We start from the raw sequence: 16,281 nt of genomic DNA on the forward strand, positions 1-16,281 counted from the left end.
TGACTGCAGAAACTTTTCTACCTCTATTGCTAATATAATTTAGACACTTGAAGAATCACTTCCTGATGTTATCATATATGCAAATCCATGGAAGTCCACTACAAAACAAGTCTACTACTTAACTCCTAAAATGATTTTAACCAAAAGTTCATTTGACTAAGAGATAAGCATTTTGAAAATCCCAACCAAAATTTATTCCAGTTTTATATCAATGCAGATGCTTCCTTAAGTTTAAGTCCCCTACCAGACAGCGTTACAACTTCTTACACTACAGCATCTCCTCTGATTTCTAGCTGTAAGATTAGGACATGGAAAAGAATCCACTTTTCTCTATCAGGTCCAACTCCAATGCCTCAAAACAGCTTTATATAAAGTACATATTCTACATACATAAAATGCACTATTCAACTTAATGTACTAATTAAGCATTCAACTATTAGAACTACCTAAATCTATACTGAAGTGCCCCTATTTATGATGTGAGGTGTTGGTTGTTGTTTTTCTTATTTTTCTTTTTGAATTTCCACATCTGACACACTCAGAAGTCAGAGCACTGACTTGTGTCTAGTTTTCTCTTCCTGTAAGCAATCGGTGGGTCTCAAAAAACAAATGACAAACCAGATGAAAACAAAAGCAGCACTTGAAAGCAACAGTACGAAAAAAGACTGACCTAGCATAACTTTACTATCCATCACATTTGCATTACTTTGGAAATTGACCAATTAAGTAACTCAAAACAGTCACTGTCATAAGTAACTTAGTCACAAGCCACCAAGCACTGCCTCATAGGTATTGCAGAAATACTCTTGAATTTACAGCTCTGGAATGCAGTTACACACAGGCCATCGACATCAAGCTCCAAGCTACCAAAATGTTTTAGTATATAGCTTTGAGAAATCTAACTGCAGAACTCTCTCTTGCTCGTTTCTTTATTTTCTGTTAACTCTGCGAAAATCTGACAGAACTACTAGCTTATTGTATGAATGCACAGAATCTTGGCATTCTACTTAGGAATGCATAAAAATGATTGAAAAATAACACATGCAAGTGTTAAACTGCTTTTGAGCACGGATATTAAAACAAGCAAAAACAACAAAAGCATGCCTCAAACAATGCCTTTTTCTCCAAGCCAAACTTTAAAATGCCTAAACAGAGCAGTGAAAAACTGGTTGTCTTAGAGGTTTGCTGGGATAGTCCCAGTCAGCTTTAAATCCAAGGTTCACAAGAGAACAGAAACACCCCATGTGGAACAGTGTGCATTCATGAAAAACAATTACCATTGATCAAACTCAAAAATGACATTCCTACCTTGCATTTTTTTCCCTATTACTCATACTTTGGACCCTTCTTTCTTACCCCCCCCCCCCTTTTTTTTTTTTTTTAAATGAAAGGCATTTCTTCTCACTATGTAAACCTGCAAGGTAAGACTATCTTTTTACTTTTAAGAATCCGACCCCTTTCTAAATGATTCTCTCCAGTTGTTTGAAACATTTTGTTCAAGTTTCTCTGTATCTGAAATAGTACTCCAGGCACAAATGTCATGTAGAAACTGCAGTCCAGTAACTTCCTTTCTATTAGGATACTGTGTCAAGATGTCAATTTCAAAGAATTTATGAAGTATGAAAAAAAATTGTTGGATAGAAGACAGTGGCAACTACTTCAAATTATTCAGAGTTGTTTCCTTTCTTTTCTGTGGTTCCTGATAGAATTTCCTCAAATATGCTAACACTCATTCCTTGCTAAATACTTGACATTTAAAGGTCTTGCGCTCTGGCCAATTCACTGAACACAAAATGACACAGGGAACTCATGTAGGAAAAATCAAGAATAGCTGAAGCAACAGAAACTCAGTCTTTGAAGCAACTTGTATCTGTTGAGATCTTCAGCTTAGCAATCATTTCAAGTTACGCTTGGGATGGCTCCGCATCAGTGCAGGTTGCAAACTCTCCACTTCTTTTTGCTGCGTGTAATGTGTTAAATATGATGAAATAGGTTAAATATTTTTGCTCAGAAGTTATCTTGATAGAACAGTAACTCAGTTATGCTACAACAGTAGCATTGTTACTAGTAAATAGTGCTTCCTACCTCATTTTCAGTTCATTTCAATCCAGTCAATCTGACTATGAAGTATTTGACAGCTTTTCTATTAATGCTTTTAACATTCACAAAAGCAATAAAGTAACACTGTAGTTCTATTTATTTTCCACCTGTTTGCAAATTGAGAGAGAAGCCCCCGAGAAGCTAGGCATACTAATTCCTAGCCACCATGTGTACACCTACCTAACTGCTGACAGTGAAGGTAACTGCTCCTGGCTCTCTCCCAGAGCCTATTAACAGCTCATGTCCTCCCCTCAGACATAGGAAGATAATAGTTATTTATCTTAACTAGTCATCTAGGAAGCCCAGGATGCAAGCCAAGTTCTGCGAAATGTGCCGAGAGCTCGCATGTGAAGTGACCATTAGCTCTCCCTAACCTCAGCAGAAAGGCCAAGTATGCAAGCCATGTCAGTTTAGATCCCATTTAAACAAGATGGGCAGTGGGGGAAGACGCCACATCGTACACACCACCAGCACATGCAGAGATAACTGTGTCATGGTCTGAAGGCCTTCATAGAGGGTGTTTTTTTTTTTTTTTTTTTAAAAAAGATGAAGTCGATGTAACTTACGTAACAGACCTGTCTAGATCACTGGGACACAAACAGGGAAAAAAAAATAAATTTAAGTACCTCATGCAGTTACAAAAGACTAATAAAAACACATCTAAACAAAGAAAATTAGTGCAGCCATTTCACATAGATGAAAAAAAATAAAGTATCTCCAGAAAATGTCATTTACAGCATTAAGTTAGTATCAAAAACCCTCTAACTTAAGTGGCAAAGATGACAGTTGTCCACAGCAATTCGGTTGCAGTGGCAGGACGGACGTTTAACTTATCTGTTGCATTTTATATTGAATTTGTGTTAAGAAAAGTTAAGAATGGTTAGCTGTAGGTGGTTTTTTTTTTCCCTTTTTGTTTGTTCTAATACATACACTCAGAAGTTTCCTGATCTCCTCAGATCTACAGTGCAGGCTTACTTCCCATTCATACTTAGTCCCTACTTACTTGGATATGAACTACTTTCTAATAAAAGCAGGTCCAATCCTTTAACATCCATTACAGCACACTGAAAAGCCAGTGGAACTCTTACATCTTCAAATAAAAGCAACAGGAAAAACAGAAGCGGAATCCACCTCCCATGTGACAGTGCTGAAGTCCTATATTAGTAATTCTCAAATAGTTTTAAGGAAAATTAGTATTTTCCTCTATAGTTTAAAGATACCATCAGGATCCACATTGAGAAAATTTAACAAAGAATGCTCAAGCTCAGACAGTTGGCGTTCAGAGCTGTGGTTCATGTCATAGAGACCTTGCTGCAGTCTCAAGACTGCAGGTGGGAACCAGCAGGAAGTCATCTAACTCCCAGACACCTTGGCATTTAAATTTACAATTACTTCCACAGAACACTACTGAACAGTCCTGTAGGTGCCAATGTTGCATTTTTCTACATGAAAAGAGTACTGTCAGGAAAGAAAAAAAGAGTACAATGCTGAAACACTGGTCTCAGCACCTGGCACAAATCCATCTAAGGTGGCTGCATGACTCATTGTCTGTCTACAAGAGGGTCCACCTCTTTATGAAGCACTGTTAAACCTGGATATATTCATCAGAATATGCTAGTCCTGTCCTGAAACAAGTCAATAAAGGGTTCAAACTACCTCAATGTTCTTTCTCAGCCTGTGTATTCTTCCGTAACCCATCTCCTTCCCCTGAACACTGCCGCTGCGATAGATGCAGCAGATAAATCAATAAGCTGCATCATACGTCAACGCATATGAAGTATGAAATACGTTCTTCAGTGCTCTTCTGATTAGATAACAGAAGTTACAGAATGATAACAACCAGGTTTTCAAAACCTCTGAAGACTGTTTCTCTCTAATGAAGCTCTTTCACAGCAGTATCATAGCCACATATGCAACATCAAGACAAACTGTTCCAGGAACAGTTCTTTTCATGCTTGGGTTGATTCTGCAAAAGCCTATGCCAACAGATGATCAATATTACAAACAGGCAAACTTTCAATATCAACAACCAACTTCAGTCAGTTCTACCAAACTGAGCTATACCGGGATCACTAAATTAATCAACAAGAATAAAGAGCCCCAGAAGCCACTACATACAGGTTTTTTGTCCAACCTTAGAGCAGACTTAGCCAGTGATAATAACAAACAGAAGCAATAGTTTGAAAGTCAGTTTTTCTGACATTAAGAACATGGCAGAAAAGGAATAAACATACAAGGGCTAGCCTTTCATTCTGCTCAACTGTTCCTTTAACTGTTTCTGAAAATGTATTCAATTCTTTGAAGGAATAAAAAGAACTATAAAATCAGTGAATAAATGGAATTGGTTAGTGATTAAGTTCAGTCCTCTACAAGAAACATCTAGATTTGCTTTTATTGCAACTTTTATTCATGCACACACACACTTGGTAAGCATTCAGAACCAAAAGGATGATTTAAGGCTCTTGTATTCAGATATATTTTGATCATAGAATCATAGAATATCCTGAGTTGCAAGGGACCCTTAAGGATCATCAAGTCCAACTCTTGACACCGCACAGGTCTACCCAAAAGTTCAGACCATGTGCCTAAGTGCACAGTCCGATCTCTTCTTAAATTCAGACAGGCTCGGTGCAGTGACCACTTCCCTGGGGAGCCTGTTCCAGTGTGCAACCACCCTCTCTGTGAAGAACCCCCTCCTGATGTCAAGCCTAAATTTCCCCTGCCTCAGCTTAACCCCGTTCCCGCGGGTCCTGTCACTGATCAGTTACACTCTGTACAAGTTTTCATAAGCTATTTTTCAAACTGACACTTCAAAACAAACTCACAACTGGATTAAACAAAAGCACTTAAACAATCTTGATAATTAGGAGTCCCTTCAAAAAAAAAAAAAAAAAAAAAAAGATAAAGGTTTTTCTTTTAGTCAAGCTTCCACAAAAGAAATGGAGCACGTATCACGAGCATCCCTTTGTAAGCAAAACACTAACAATAACACTATTTAATTAGCTGATGTAAGCCTCTGTAAGGTCAGCGGTTACTTCTGTTTTTACAAAACAAAATGCAAAGATCTAGGGTTTTATTGAGAAAATGCATGTGGTGTATGGTTTACAACATCTTTCCTCATCATAAAGTCATGATGGCTTGTGTTGGTTTTGGTTTTATGCTCAACAACATTATGACAGCATTTTTAATGAAGAAAATGGTTTTCTTACCTTCAACCCGTGATTCCAAGTGCTTATCCAACTCTGCATCTTTTTTCACTGCCTCATCTGAGACCTTAGGAGCATTTGAAAAACAAACTAGTACAATACTCATGTTATCACGACTCCCCTATGCGACAAAGAAAAAGAAGAGTTAGGCTCTTGAGATTTCATCTTTCCTTTTTCTATTCTTGCTACCAGTTATATTTTTACTTAAGAGTATTGTATCCTAGACTTACCTGGGAAAAAGAAGCCTTGCAATGAAATTCTTCGATTAATAACAACCTCTCTTTCTCAACTAAACTACTCATTTAAATTGATTTTCACTGATTTTACATTGTTAGTCTAAGCTGAAATTATTTAATGTACTTTATACGCCAACTGTTTAAAAATAACATTTCCATATAAAATAACCATTTAAAACAACATTAAAAAAAAAAACAGGCCAGAAATTAAACTGTCACTTAATGTTAACCTTAAGGAAATGAAAAAAATATTCATGTTGCAAAATGAAATGCTGAATATTCTGAACTCCCAGAATAGCTAGTTTCAGCTACTAATGTATAGCTTTGAAAACATTCACTATGGCTGTTCAATAGGAAGCACACGTTACACATCATGCACCTTGAGGAAAATCGGTAAATTACAAAATAAAAATTCATTTAGCATGGCCAAACTAACACTACAGACTATCCTGTGCTCAACAGTATCAGCCAACGGCTTTTGCAGATAATAATTTTAATGCCAATTGTTCACTAGTAAGCTCCAATACCACTTTCCTCCTCACCTTTCAAAATTACAATCCATAGCCAAATTTAAAAATTATAATTCAAATTTTAAAACAAAGAGATCCAGCAAAAATGCAATTTGAACTCCTGGTTTAAAATCAAGTTTGTTTGTTTGTTTTTTTGTCAAGTTCTATATTCTTGCACTTTCTGTCAAGTTCTCTATTCTTGAGCTAAGTTTGACATCTTTAACAAACATTATGTAAATAGCTCCTTATCCAAACTAAACCAGAAATTTGTGTGCCATTTTTCACTGCACGTTGTTTGTCTGTAACGCCAGCCCCCGGGCAGTTCCTATCATTTACCAAAACAACTCATTCTTCAAAGTAAATTAGGTAGCACACCAACACCAGAATAAATTACTTCAGAATGTAGGACTTGTCCCAAAGTCCCAATGCAGGACTTCATCCAAATTCCTTTTTGTATCAAGCATATGGAGACACTTCATATTTTACAATAAATAATACTGCACATGCTGAAGACCTTCTAATCTTGCCACAAATTGCTCAGATCCACGATCTTACTTTAGAAAATAAGCATGAGGTTATGTCTATTGCTTTCCTGAAAGTATACTAGAGTGACAAGTCATTAATGAAGCTGATCGAGTGCTTGCTCAGAAAAGCCAGGGCATTTAAACCAATCTTAAAACATTTGACATATACTGCAATACAACCCTATTTCCAAAAAAGTTACTTACAATTAAACAGTAAAGGGTAAGTTCTAAGTTTTAAACCTTCCTCAAAACGGCATGTTTGGTCTATGGCTTCATCAAGGAACTTTATTTGCAATAGTATAAGTTACACTTTTGAGGGAATGCTGGAAATGACAAATGTTTGCAGACCAACCTGCAGTATCTCCTAATGAATTTTGAATTTGAGGACTGTGAGCAAGCTCAGATGAAGAAGCACTACTTTTGCATCTGAGCTACAACAATTTGCTGAGGACACCACTTCAGATGATAGACAAAACATACCCTGATGAGGAGATAGTAGTACAAGCACAGATATTATGCGAAGGAGAGCAACACCACCCAACTCAAAAGAGCAGAAAAATACAAACCTTGCACAGAACGTACTTTTTAAGTTATGTTTTTAAAAATCATTCACTTTAAAAGTTGAAAACAAAATTTAGAGCTGGGACCATATGCAAACATTACACTAAACATTTATTTTTGCAACTGCCATCACCTCTCCAAGCACAAAGGATGAGGCTGTACACTTTTCAGCAAAGACACGGTCAAATGGGTACAGAAGTTTGAGGGTAGGAGCAGGGAGAACAGGAAGATTAGGCCAGAAACTGCTGTTAACATTGTACCCATCAAAACAGAAGATACATTTAGAACATCTGCTTGGAGAACACAGTTACATACCTTATGTAAACAAGTGTCCACTACCCAATTGCACACTTTTTCCAGGTCATCTGATACTTCAAGTCTAGACTTAACAAATTCACAGAGCTCTTCGTTGCTCATTACATCCCAGATTCCATCACAAGCCAAGATGATAAACTCATCTTCTTCTGCCCTTAAAATTTCACAAACCTCTGGCTCTGGAGAAACAAGTTGTTCTGTAGGGCCTTTACCGTCAACACATTTGTAGTCATAGTCCCCCAGAGCTCGAGAAACTGCCAATGAACCATTAACGCGCTGAATCATTACACTGCCTCCTGCATTCTGGATTCGCTCTTTCTCCCTTGGGTTGCAAGGTTTGTGATCCTGTGTTGAAAAACAGACTTGTCCATTCCTATAGAGAACAGCACGTGAATCACCACAATTGATAAAGTATACATGCTCAGGTGAAATCATAACTCCCACTGCTGTTGAGCCACTTCTGTCCATCCCATTTCTGAGGTCTGAGAAATTGCGCATATACTCATCAATTTTCAAAAAGCCAGTTCTGATTCCACTCTTGACATTTTCCACTGAAGGTTCAAGAGCAGATCCAGGTTTTTCTGCCGCCCTAAAGTCTTCATTGTTAGTGATGTGTTCTAGTAAGTGTGTGGAGCAATAATTTGCAACACGAGATCCTGCGTGACCATCATAGACAGCAAAAAAGGACCAGTCCTCTAAGCCGTGAGGAATACCTACAACAGCTGTGTGAGCATCTTCCATTTCCACTCTCCATCCCTGCATACTGCTGAGGCCATAACGCAAGCCATTCCCTGCACCATGAGCATTATGCTTTTCAGTTTTTGGTTTATCCAAAAATGCACCCATGTTTATGCAATAACGAATCTGGAAAACAGAGAAGAAGAATCTTAGTTATAATTCCACCATGCTATCTAAGTTCACTCAGCAATGCCCGTTTTGTTCTCCCTTCCCTTTCTTCTTTATAAAACGTATTACAAAGCATGCACATGTGCAAAAAACAACTGTAAGGTGGAGGGAGGGATAAATAACAAATTACATTAATGAAATTGGAACTTACAGACCCCTGTCCGCCTTTCAGGCAGTTTGGTATCTACTTTGTGTGCACAGGATTTTTTGTTTGTTTTTGTCTTTAAGACCTACTTCATGAAAATTAAAATGTGCAAGAAGGCTCTCCGTATGAAGGTAGAGTACTTTACATACCTCTGCAGCCCAATTTTGTCATTCTCTGCTGGAAAAATAACATCCATATTACTCTTACTCTCCTTCCATTTTCACTAGGGCATGAAGAAAAGCTAATACTTCATAAGTAAGTACCAACTGACTTGCTAGCTTTGCATGTACTGTGCCCCTTCTGCAATCTTCAAAGCATGGCAAAATTGACAATAGAGAAATGCAGACCACTCACCAAAGGAAAGTATGATTACAGCACTTCCAAAGAAACAGTAAGTCATTTCCCACTTTGACACAAAAAAACTTTTCACAGGATTCTCTTACTATATTACTTCCTGCTTTGTAATACATTTCAATTGTCACCATCCCTAAAAGACATTCATGTGGTTTTAAGTTCATAGATGCACTGATCTTCATTTTAAAACATACCCAGTCAAAACAGTTACGAGCCCTCTAAGGGAAAAAAATATTCCACAGAAAGTTAGCTCCTCAACATTTGGAGATCAGCTTCAGAATACGTGAGAAGCATCCTCAGAGAGTAAGCTTGCAGATACAAGTAACCTACACTGAAGCTTCAGAGGACTTCCAACTTCTTCTCCTATACGAGAATAGGTCATCCTATGCAGGCCTGAAAAAACACCTTGCACTTCACCAAATCAGCAGGGAATATTTTCTTTAACCCAGATACCCTGCAGTACTTTTTTTTATTTCCTCCAAGAACTCAGAAAACTACTTGTCATGCTAACAATGACAGCCCCATGAAACCCTTAGCGACTGGCTGTAAATACGATAGCAACTTTCAACCAGCAAAAATCTGAGAGCCTTGACTGATTGCGAGCAAGTCAGTCACTAGCGCTCCCACACACTAGCACCCACCAAAAACCTGTGGAGTCACGATAAACTACTATAAGAGTTTGTTACCATGTCAGAAAGATTAATGATTCCTTTCTTCTTTCATTCCCCTCCACTAAAAATATTTTCATCATCCATAGCTTGCTCTAACAGGAGAGATGAAAGGAAGTAGTACACTGCAAGAGGAAAAGCTTATGGCTAGGTTCCTCACCCCACCCTGCCAGGGTCATTTCAGAACTTTCAACCAGATAATGCAAACCTCACACTCTGCTCCAGTGGCCTCCATGAAGGGCTAAGGATGGCCTTTATTCTGTAGACCAAGACTTCGGTCCCCAGCTATACTTCTTTTGAACTGTATTTCTCACTCTTACTCTAAATTTAGACACGTCTCCAAATATTGCAGCAACTCCCTATCTGCTTTACTCTTTAGTTTAATTTACTTCCTTAATTCATGTTTAATGATCTTTAATTCAAGTGCTACTAACACTGCAGAAGGATGAACATGGTTCTGGTATTTTTTTTATTAAAAAAAAAAAAAAAAAGTGAAAGCACTTGGCTAAATCAAATCAGCTGAGAAGCACCAGAATTCAGATGGCTCTTATGTTCAAGTACCATGTTATATTCTAATTACAAGCCTTAGAGTTACCTCTTTTGAAGATCTTTTCAGAAATGTAGAATAAAACATCATCAATTGGATTCCGAGTTTAGACACATCTGCTAGAGGAAAAGATTTCTTTACTAATCAGCTAAAGGAAATGGAGGTTTTGCATGTACAGTGTAAATTCTAACACTGTGCAAATACCCACCTCTAGCTCGGCTCTGAGCTACTACCATGATTTTGATCATTCACGTTAGGGAACTCTATAATTGCAGACTAGTTGATTATCTCTATGTACCAATCTTCTGCTATCACGAAGTCTGGTATTAGAACACAAGTCTTGTACTTAGTAAATTGTTTTAAGCTGCTGTTAAAAAATAACAATTGCGTGACTAAAGAAATATACCCTAAGCTTTGTACGTGCTCCAAAACGAGCATTCCATGTACAAGGTACGCATCTCCAGCTGCAGCATCTACAGTAAACTCAAGTCACAAGACCACACTACAAAGTTGCTGCGAATTTGTTTTTACTCTATATAATTTTTATACAGTTTTTACAGTTTCTAAATATAATTAGTTACTATATATAATGTTATTTTATATAACATATATATATATATATATAATTTACATATTAACAGAATTTATATATAAATTCTCAAACTAGACTTTGTAAAGCAAAGCCAGGAGTGCCATCCCCTTGAACTGATAATTAACTGGCACATCTTATACGAAACGCAAGAATGACTTCGGACCAGCAGTGAATGTTCTCAGAAGACTTCCCAGTCATGAAGCCCTTTGAAACACCCACTCTCCATCCCCAAGCTCCCCTAAGTCCCCCCACCTTCCCTGTCCATCCAATATTATGGTATTATCCAAGGAATTCCACAAACAAGAAGCCCCGTTATCTGTACTCTTTCTCTCTGCAGTCACTATCTACAGGTCTCTTATTATCTAGGATAGTAGAGAATGAAGTAAGGAATCATATGGCTGCATAAAGAAGATCAGAACTCATCTAGCTACAAAAGCCAATGACCTGACTATTGACTGTTTGATACATTTGCATTTATACTGTTTAATAAAAAAGTCAAAAGCACGGGTTCCACATCTTAGCTTCATCTGTTTCATAAGTAGCTTCTGAATTGAGTTCTTACAGCTCAGAATGAGTAAAAAATTGAAATGTTGTCCTATTTGCAAATATATTTTTAATATTACATAAGATATTTAGAATATTACACATATTTAATAAAGGACGTAGAGACAGACTTACAATCAATATGTAAACAGTAAGTTTAGGTATCAGCTTATGGCTGGTCCTAAAGAAAAATACCAAATACATAGAAGAAATCTTTCTATCATTGCATATATTATGTATGCTGCACAAAGCGGCAGCTGGCTTGAAAATCAGCTGAAAAAGTCAAACCATTTATTGAGCATGGAAGAAAGAACCAGCCAGTTCTTTAAAGCAACATACATTCTGCAGATCAAGAACGGAACCCTCGGTTTCCCTTCTTGCAATAGTTTTCTCACCTCCAGAAGGGAAAAAAAAAAATCACCTGCTAAGTACCAATAATGTACTAACTACTAACAGTAGCTTTTGTAAGGCCTTCAGAGGAATCTCAGCAACATGCTGCTAGAGCACTAGCTCTAGCACTCTACTGTACGCTCTTCATCTCTACTTTAAAACTAATCGTTAAGTCATTTCCAATCAAATTCAATGCTGCAGGTCTCTAAAAAACCTGACGTTCCTTTCCCAGGGGGAAAAAAAAAAAAAAAAAAACTAACCCAAGACATACTTTTCTGAAGTCCAAATGTGTATTCTTCCCTAATGTTTCCTATCTGATGTAAATTTTACATGAGGTCCTTATCTAATACACAGGTAAGGCAAACAATAGTTCAGTCCTAGGAAACCAAAGTCATCTACACTTTTGAGGTATGGAAATAGAAAGCATAAAGCCAAAAACCACACCTTCTGACACTGAAAAATCTGTGGTCGGTCTCCATTTCCCCACAGCTACGCACTGAATACTTATATTTGCATTATATCAGCCCTAAAATAAACAGTCCTAAATATCAGGTCTGTGAACAAGTGTGAGTTTCTCTGCTTAAAAGAAAAACAACCACACCCTCTGATTTTCTCCAAGATGTACCCATAAAATGGTAAAGAGTTCTTGCTCAGCTCCAGAATATCCATGATGAGTTTATTTTCCACTCTATCACAGAGGGGGAATAGGAAGCTACTTTAAAATAAAAGCATGCTTCTTCCCACATAGATTAAACTGGCAGAAATAACATTTGCTAGTTGCCATGAAGGCATACAAAAATGTAATTAAATAATACAGTCTATACCCATGCACTTGTAGATACCATAAAATAATTTCCAGATCACTTGAGAGTTCCAAAAAGAACTACTGCTTTGATAGCCAACAGTCCCAAAGACAATAATGTGTCTTTTCATATAAGGACAATGGGTCAGACGTCGACCTTTTGGGCTTAGGTCATAAGAGCATATTGTAGAACATCTCTTTCCTCAGAAGGGTTCATTCCACAGGCAGCCATTTTTAATAAGTCAGTGCTGTGGAAAAGAAATAGTGCCAGTTTCCTGTTACAATACACATGTGCTCCTTCTGTTAAAAAAAAAAAAAAAAAAAAAAAAAAAAAAGTATGTTTCCACAGAAATAAATGCTGCGCTAGATACTAAAAGTGCAAGTGACAAATCACAATACCTATGACAATTTCAAAGCTTAGTGGAAGTGCAGCAAGAAGCAGTTTGTCTGGTTTAACTAAAAAGATTTAAACTGGCCTTGTTGAAAAAAGTTCCTCTCTAGTGTGACAGAGACACACTCTGTATGTGAGATGTGCCTGTACAAATGCACACATGCACACTGTAGATTGTTTTGCTATCTGTGGAGGTTCAGAGTATCTCTCCATTTACACGAGAAATGCAGCATGACAGAATATTCAAGTAAATACAAGACTATACTAAGTAGGTAAATAAAAGTTCATTTAATGAGTGAAATCTTCAAAGATCTCTATTTTGATCCCAGAAAACTTGGGATCCCTTTTGACTTACTGACCTTAAAAAATACTGGCACTACATCAATTTACATTAGGCAAATAGATACTGAAATTCTGAGCAATAGCTCTAGTTGAAGTTTGGCTGGAGCAGCTACATACCTTCAGGTACTACAGCACAGGCACGACCTGAACTGCAGTTATTGGAATTTCAGAGTGAGATCTTAATATTAAACGTTCATTTAAAAAATGAAATGTGAAGAAAGCCAGTAATTGATTGTTACTTATGCCCATGTACTATGGGGGTTTGTTTGGTTTGAGTTGTTTTATTTGTTTTTAAATAACCTGTGGGCAAGGAGCAGGTTGGGAGTCAACATCAGAACTGGTCCCAGTGATAGCGCTGACCAAAGATCCACTTTCTACTGATACAAAGAAATTGAGTATGAAGATAAACCTCTAATATAGATCTTACTACCAAAAACTTTTCCTGACACAAGTGCAATAAGCTTTTAAACCAGAAAGCTGAAAATGTTGCCAGCTAGCCCCCAACTAGCTGGCAGGATACATGCCCAGGAGCAACAGCCGGAACTCCAAAATGAATTTCTGCACCTTTGTTATGGGGGAGAGGAGGCTGGAACAAAAACACACAAGAAAACCCACACTGCGCTACTTTTAAACCAGCAAGATAAAAAGGAGGCAAGATTTCATAATATGCTTCAGCTACTTTAAAAGCTGGTCTGGAGGTACTAAACGATCACGGGCGGTCTTTAACGCCGTGGATTTACATCCGTTCTCAATGTCTGCAGCAATTCCTGAAAACAGAATTTGCTATGCCTCAGCTAGTCACCACTGCCTTGTGCCAGCAATTTCTTCTCTTTCAGAAGTGCTGGCTGAGATGTTTTTGCTGCTGCTCTTCAAATTGTCTCACTGAAGAGGTGCAAAATTGGCTTTAATATTTCAGAACTTTGTGACTTTGGCTGTACTGGATTTAGAAGCCAGCAGATCCAAGACAGCAGTAACCTCCTACAGGGAAGACTCTGGGAGTGAGTAAAAAAGGAGCACCAGGAGCTAGTTTAAGGACCCAGTACCTTTTTAGCTAGATTGTTAACACTACAAACATACGTATGCTTGTGGTCCAAGTGGCAGATAAATTTTAAATGGCTTGGTACATCAAAAATTTGAGATTCTAAAGTTCCTGTGAGGCAGACAATGCAGTTATGTAATCAGAAATACGCACGGAAGCACTGTGCATTAAGCTTTGGGGTACATTTAGTGCTAGGTGCAGGGTGCATGTACTTAAGCTACTAACAAAGTATCGCAATAGAATTAAGGGCTGAAGGTGACTGAATTCCCTCAACGCCAAATCAAGCACAAGGAGACCAAGAAACTGTTTTCCGAGATTTGAAATAAAATGAACTTCAAGCGTGAAGCTAAAAAACCACACACAAACCTTAATTTGCCCCTTGATTTCAGTTTGTCATCAAGTCACAGGGTAAGAAAAGGTGACTAGCTCTAGAAATCACTTTCATAGCACTTTTTAACTCAAAACTTATTTAGATTATGCTCTCCCATTCAATTCTATAACTATTGAGAAACTAAGTTTAAAGACTGGTATAAAACAAAGCTACACAAAGATCTGCACAAGCAGCATAAGGAACTACCAAATATGCACTCATAGCATAGCAAGTGAAATACACCACACACAAAGTGACAAATATGTCCAAGTTCACCTTTCCAGAAGTTCAATTAACATTCAGCTTTCTTGTACCTTATTAAAACATGAATGAAGCCACATAACTGCAGATCTTCAAGACTGGTTTATGTGACAACTGCCTGTCTCTCATGGGTAAGTTCCACGCTTTTATGCTGTGGCTTATTTTTCTGGAATGCAGTTTGGTAGATGCAAAGGGACAGATCGTATCTCAGACACTCAAGATGAGTGGGTGTCTTGAAACAGGAAACTTGAAAGTCGACTCTGAACCTACCTGTGCAATCACAGCAAATAGTACAAAATCCATCATCAATGCTGAGGCTGACATATTTTACAGTCACCAAGCCTTTATCAGTACATGCAGCATCACCCTTACATAAACTGCAGAGTTCAAATTCACAAAGTTGTGTGGTCAGATGCAAACAAAAAGTATGCAGTGTTCCCGCTAGTTAGCTACACATAGTTCTGTGATTGCTTGTGTGGCTTCTGACATCTAGCAGCCCTCAGTCCGTATTGGCATCTCAACTAGGGACTTGCCAAAGAAAAGGAATGCAGATGAGATGTCATTCTCAGTAAAGAAATACTCTAGAGCAGTAAATTTCTTCATTTAATGTCACTCATCTTAGTTTTCTAGGTAACAAGTTCAGATTTCCTTTATCAAGATTTCCTTCAAACATAATGAAGTCTGGGAAACATAATCCCCATCTCAGAAACACCGGTTTTATTTGAGTTAGAGATTAACCATATGAAAAGTGACATGTAAGCCACAAATACCCAGACTGGTTCACTTAGTACAACAACATCAGGTCCAGACAGTGCAAAACAAACATACTGTTGTTTCTACACCTCCAGGGGAACAGTGAAGGCTCAAGCATCTACAAGCCAAGCTATCTCTGTGCAAACCAAGATGGCACAAGGAAGCGAATACTGAAGTAAGAGTTTGGTGCACAGGCACCTAAGTGAAATGTGTCTGCTTGGTTCAGATATTACCAAGTCAAGCTCATCAGCTCTGAAGTCACATTTCATCCTTAACTCGACCTCTACAACAAGGCATGGCTTTATTATACCACCCAGTGGACTGCACTGTACTTGTTTTTTTTTCCTACTGACCATACTACGACAAATTCATTATGAATATTTATATACCACAATATGAACTGAAATTCCTTTTGCTCGCCTCTCTCAGCTCCTACTTCCTGTGGCCAATAAGCACATTCTCCCTTCTGAACTGCACTAATAAAAACAGAGATACATGCACAGCATTTGGATATTACAAAGCACTGATTTAGTATAAGAATGACCCTTCCCTAAATAAAGTTTGTAGTTACTTCTACATAGAATCTTCTTTCTTCCTCTAAATTCAATAGAAAACCAGCTATTTTATGTGTTAAAATTACTTTGTACCTTCTCAAGCTACCACCAGCCAGGTTTTATTAAGGAAATAGCATGTAAAATTTTGAAGCAAGAGCCACTATTCAGCCAAT

The 16,281-nt window shown here is 37.7% G+C and overlaps 1 protein-coding gene across 16 annotated transcripts in view; it reads right to left on the reverse strand.

The window, feature by feature from the left end:
- PPM1B (protein phosphatase, Mg2+/Mn2+ dependent 1B) overlaps positions 1-16,281 on the reverse strand; it is a 57,075-nt gene that overhangs the window by 14,407 nt on the left and 26,387 nt on the right. For 10 of the 16 annotated variants that reach the window (XR_014691511.1, XM_084514629.1, XM_084514640.1 and 7 more), the window contains 3 exons: positions 10,120-10,187; positions 7,452-8,315; positions 5,310-5,427 (listed from right to left, as the gene is read on the reverse strand). Coding sequence is in view for 15 of the 16 variants with exons in the window: in XM_084514629.1 (XP_084370755.1) it covers positions 5,310-5,427; positions 7,452-8,315; positions 10,120-10,161 (1,024 nt within the window). In the remaining variant the exon portion in view is untranslated. Of the gene's footprint in view, positions 1-5,309; positions 5,428-7,451; positions 8,316-10,119; positions 10,191-16,281 lie in introns of those variants that run through there. The other 6 variants (XM_084514628.1, XM_084514639.1, XM_084514632.1 and 3 more) reach the window with 2 other exon arrangements.

This window comes from Aythya ferina (genome assembly GCF_964211825.1).
Source record: "Aythya ferina genome assembly, chromosome: 3".
In the NCBI taxonomy this organism is placed as follows: domain Eukaryota; kingdom Metazoa; phylum Chordata; class Aves; order Anseriformes; family Anatidae; genus Aythya; species Aythya ferina.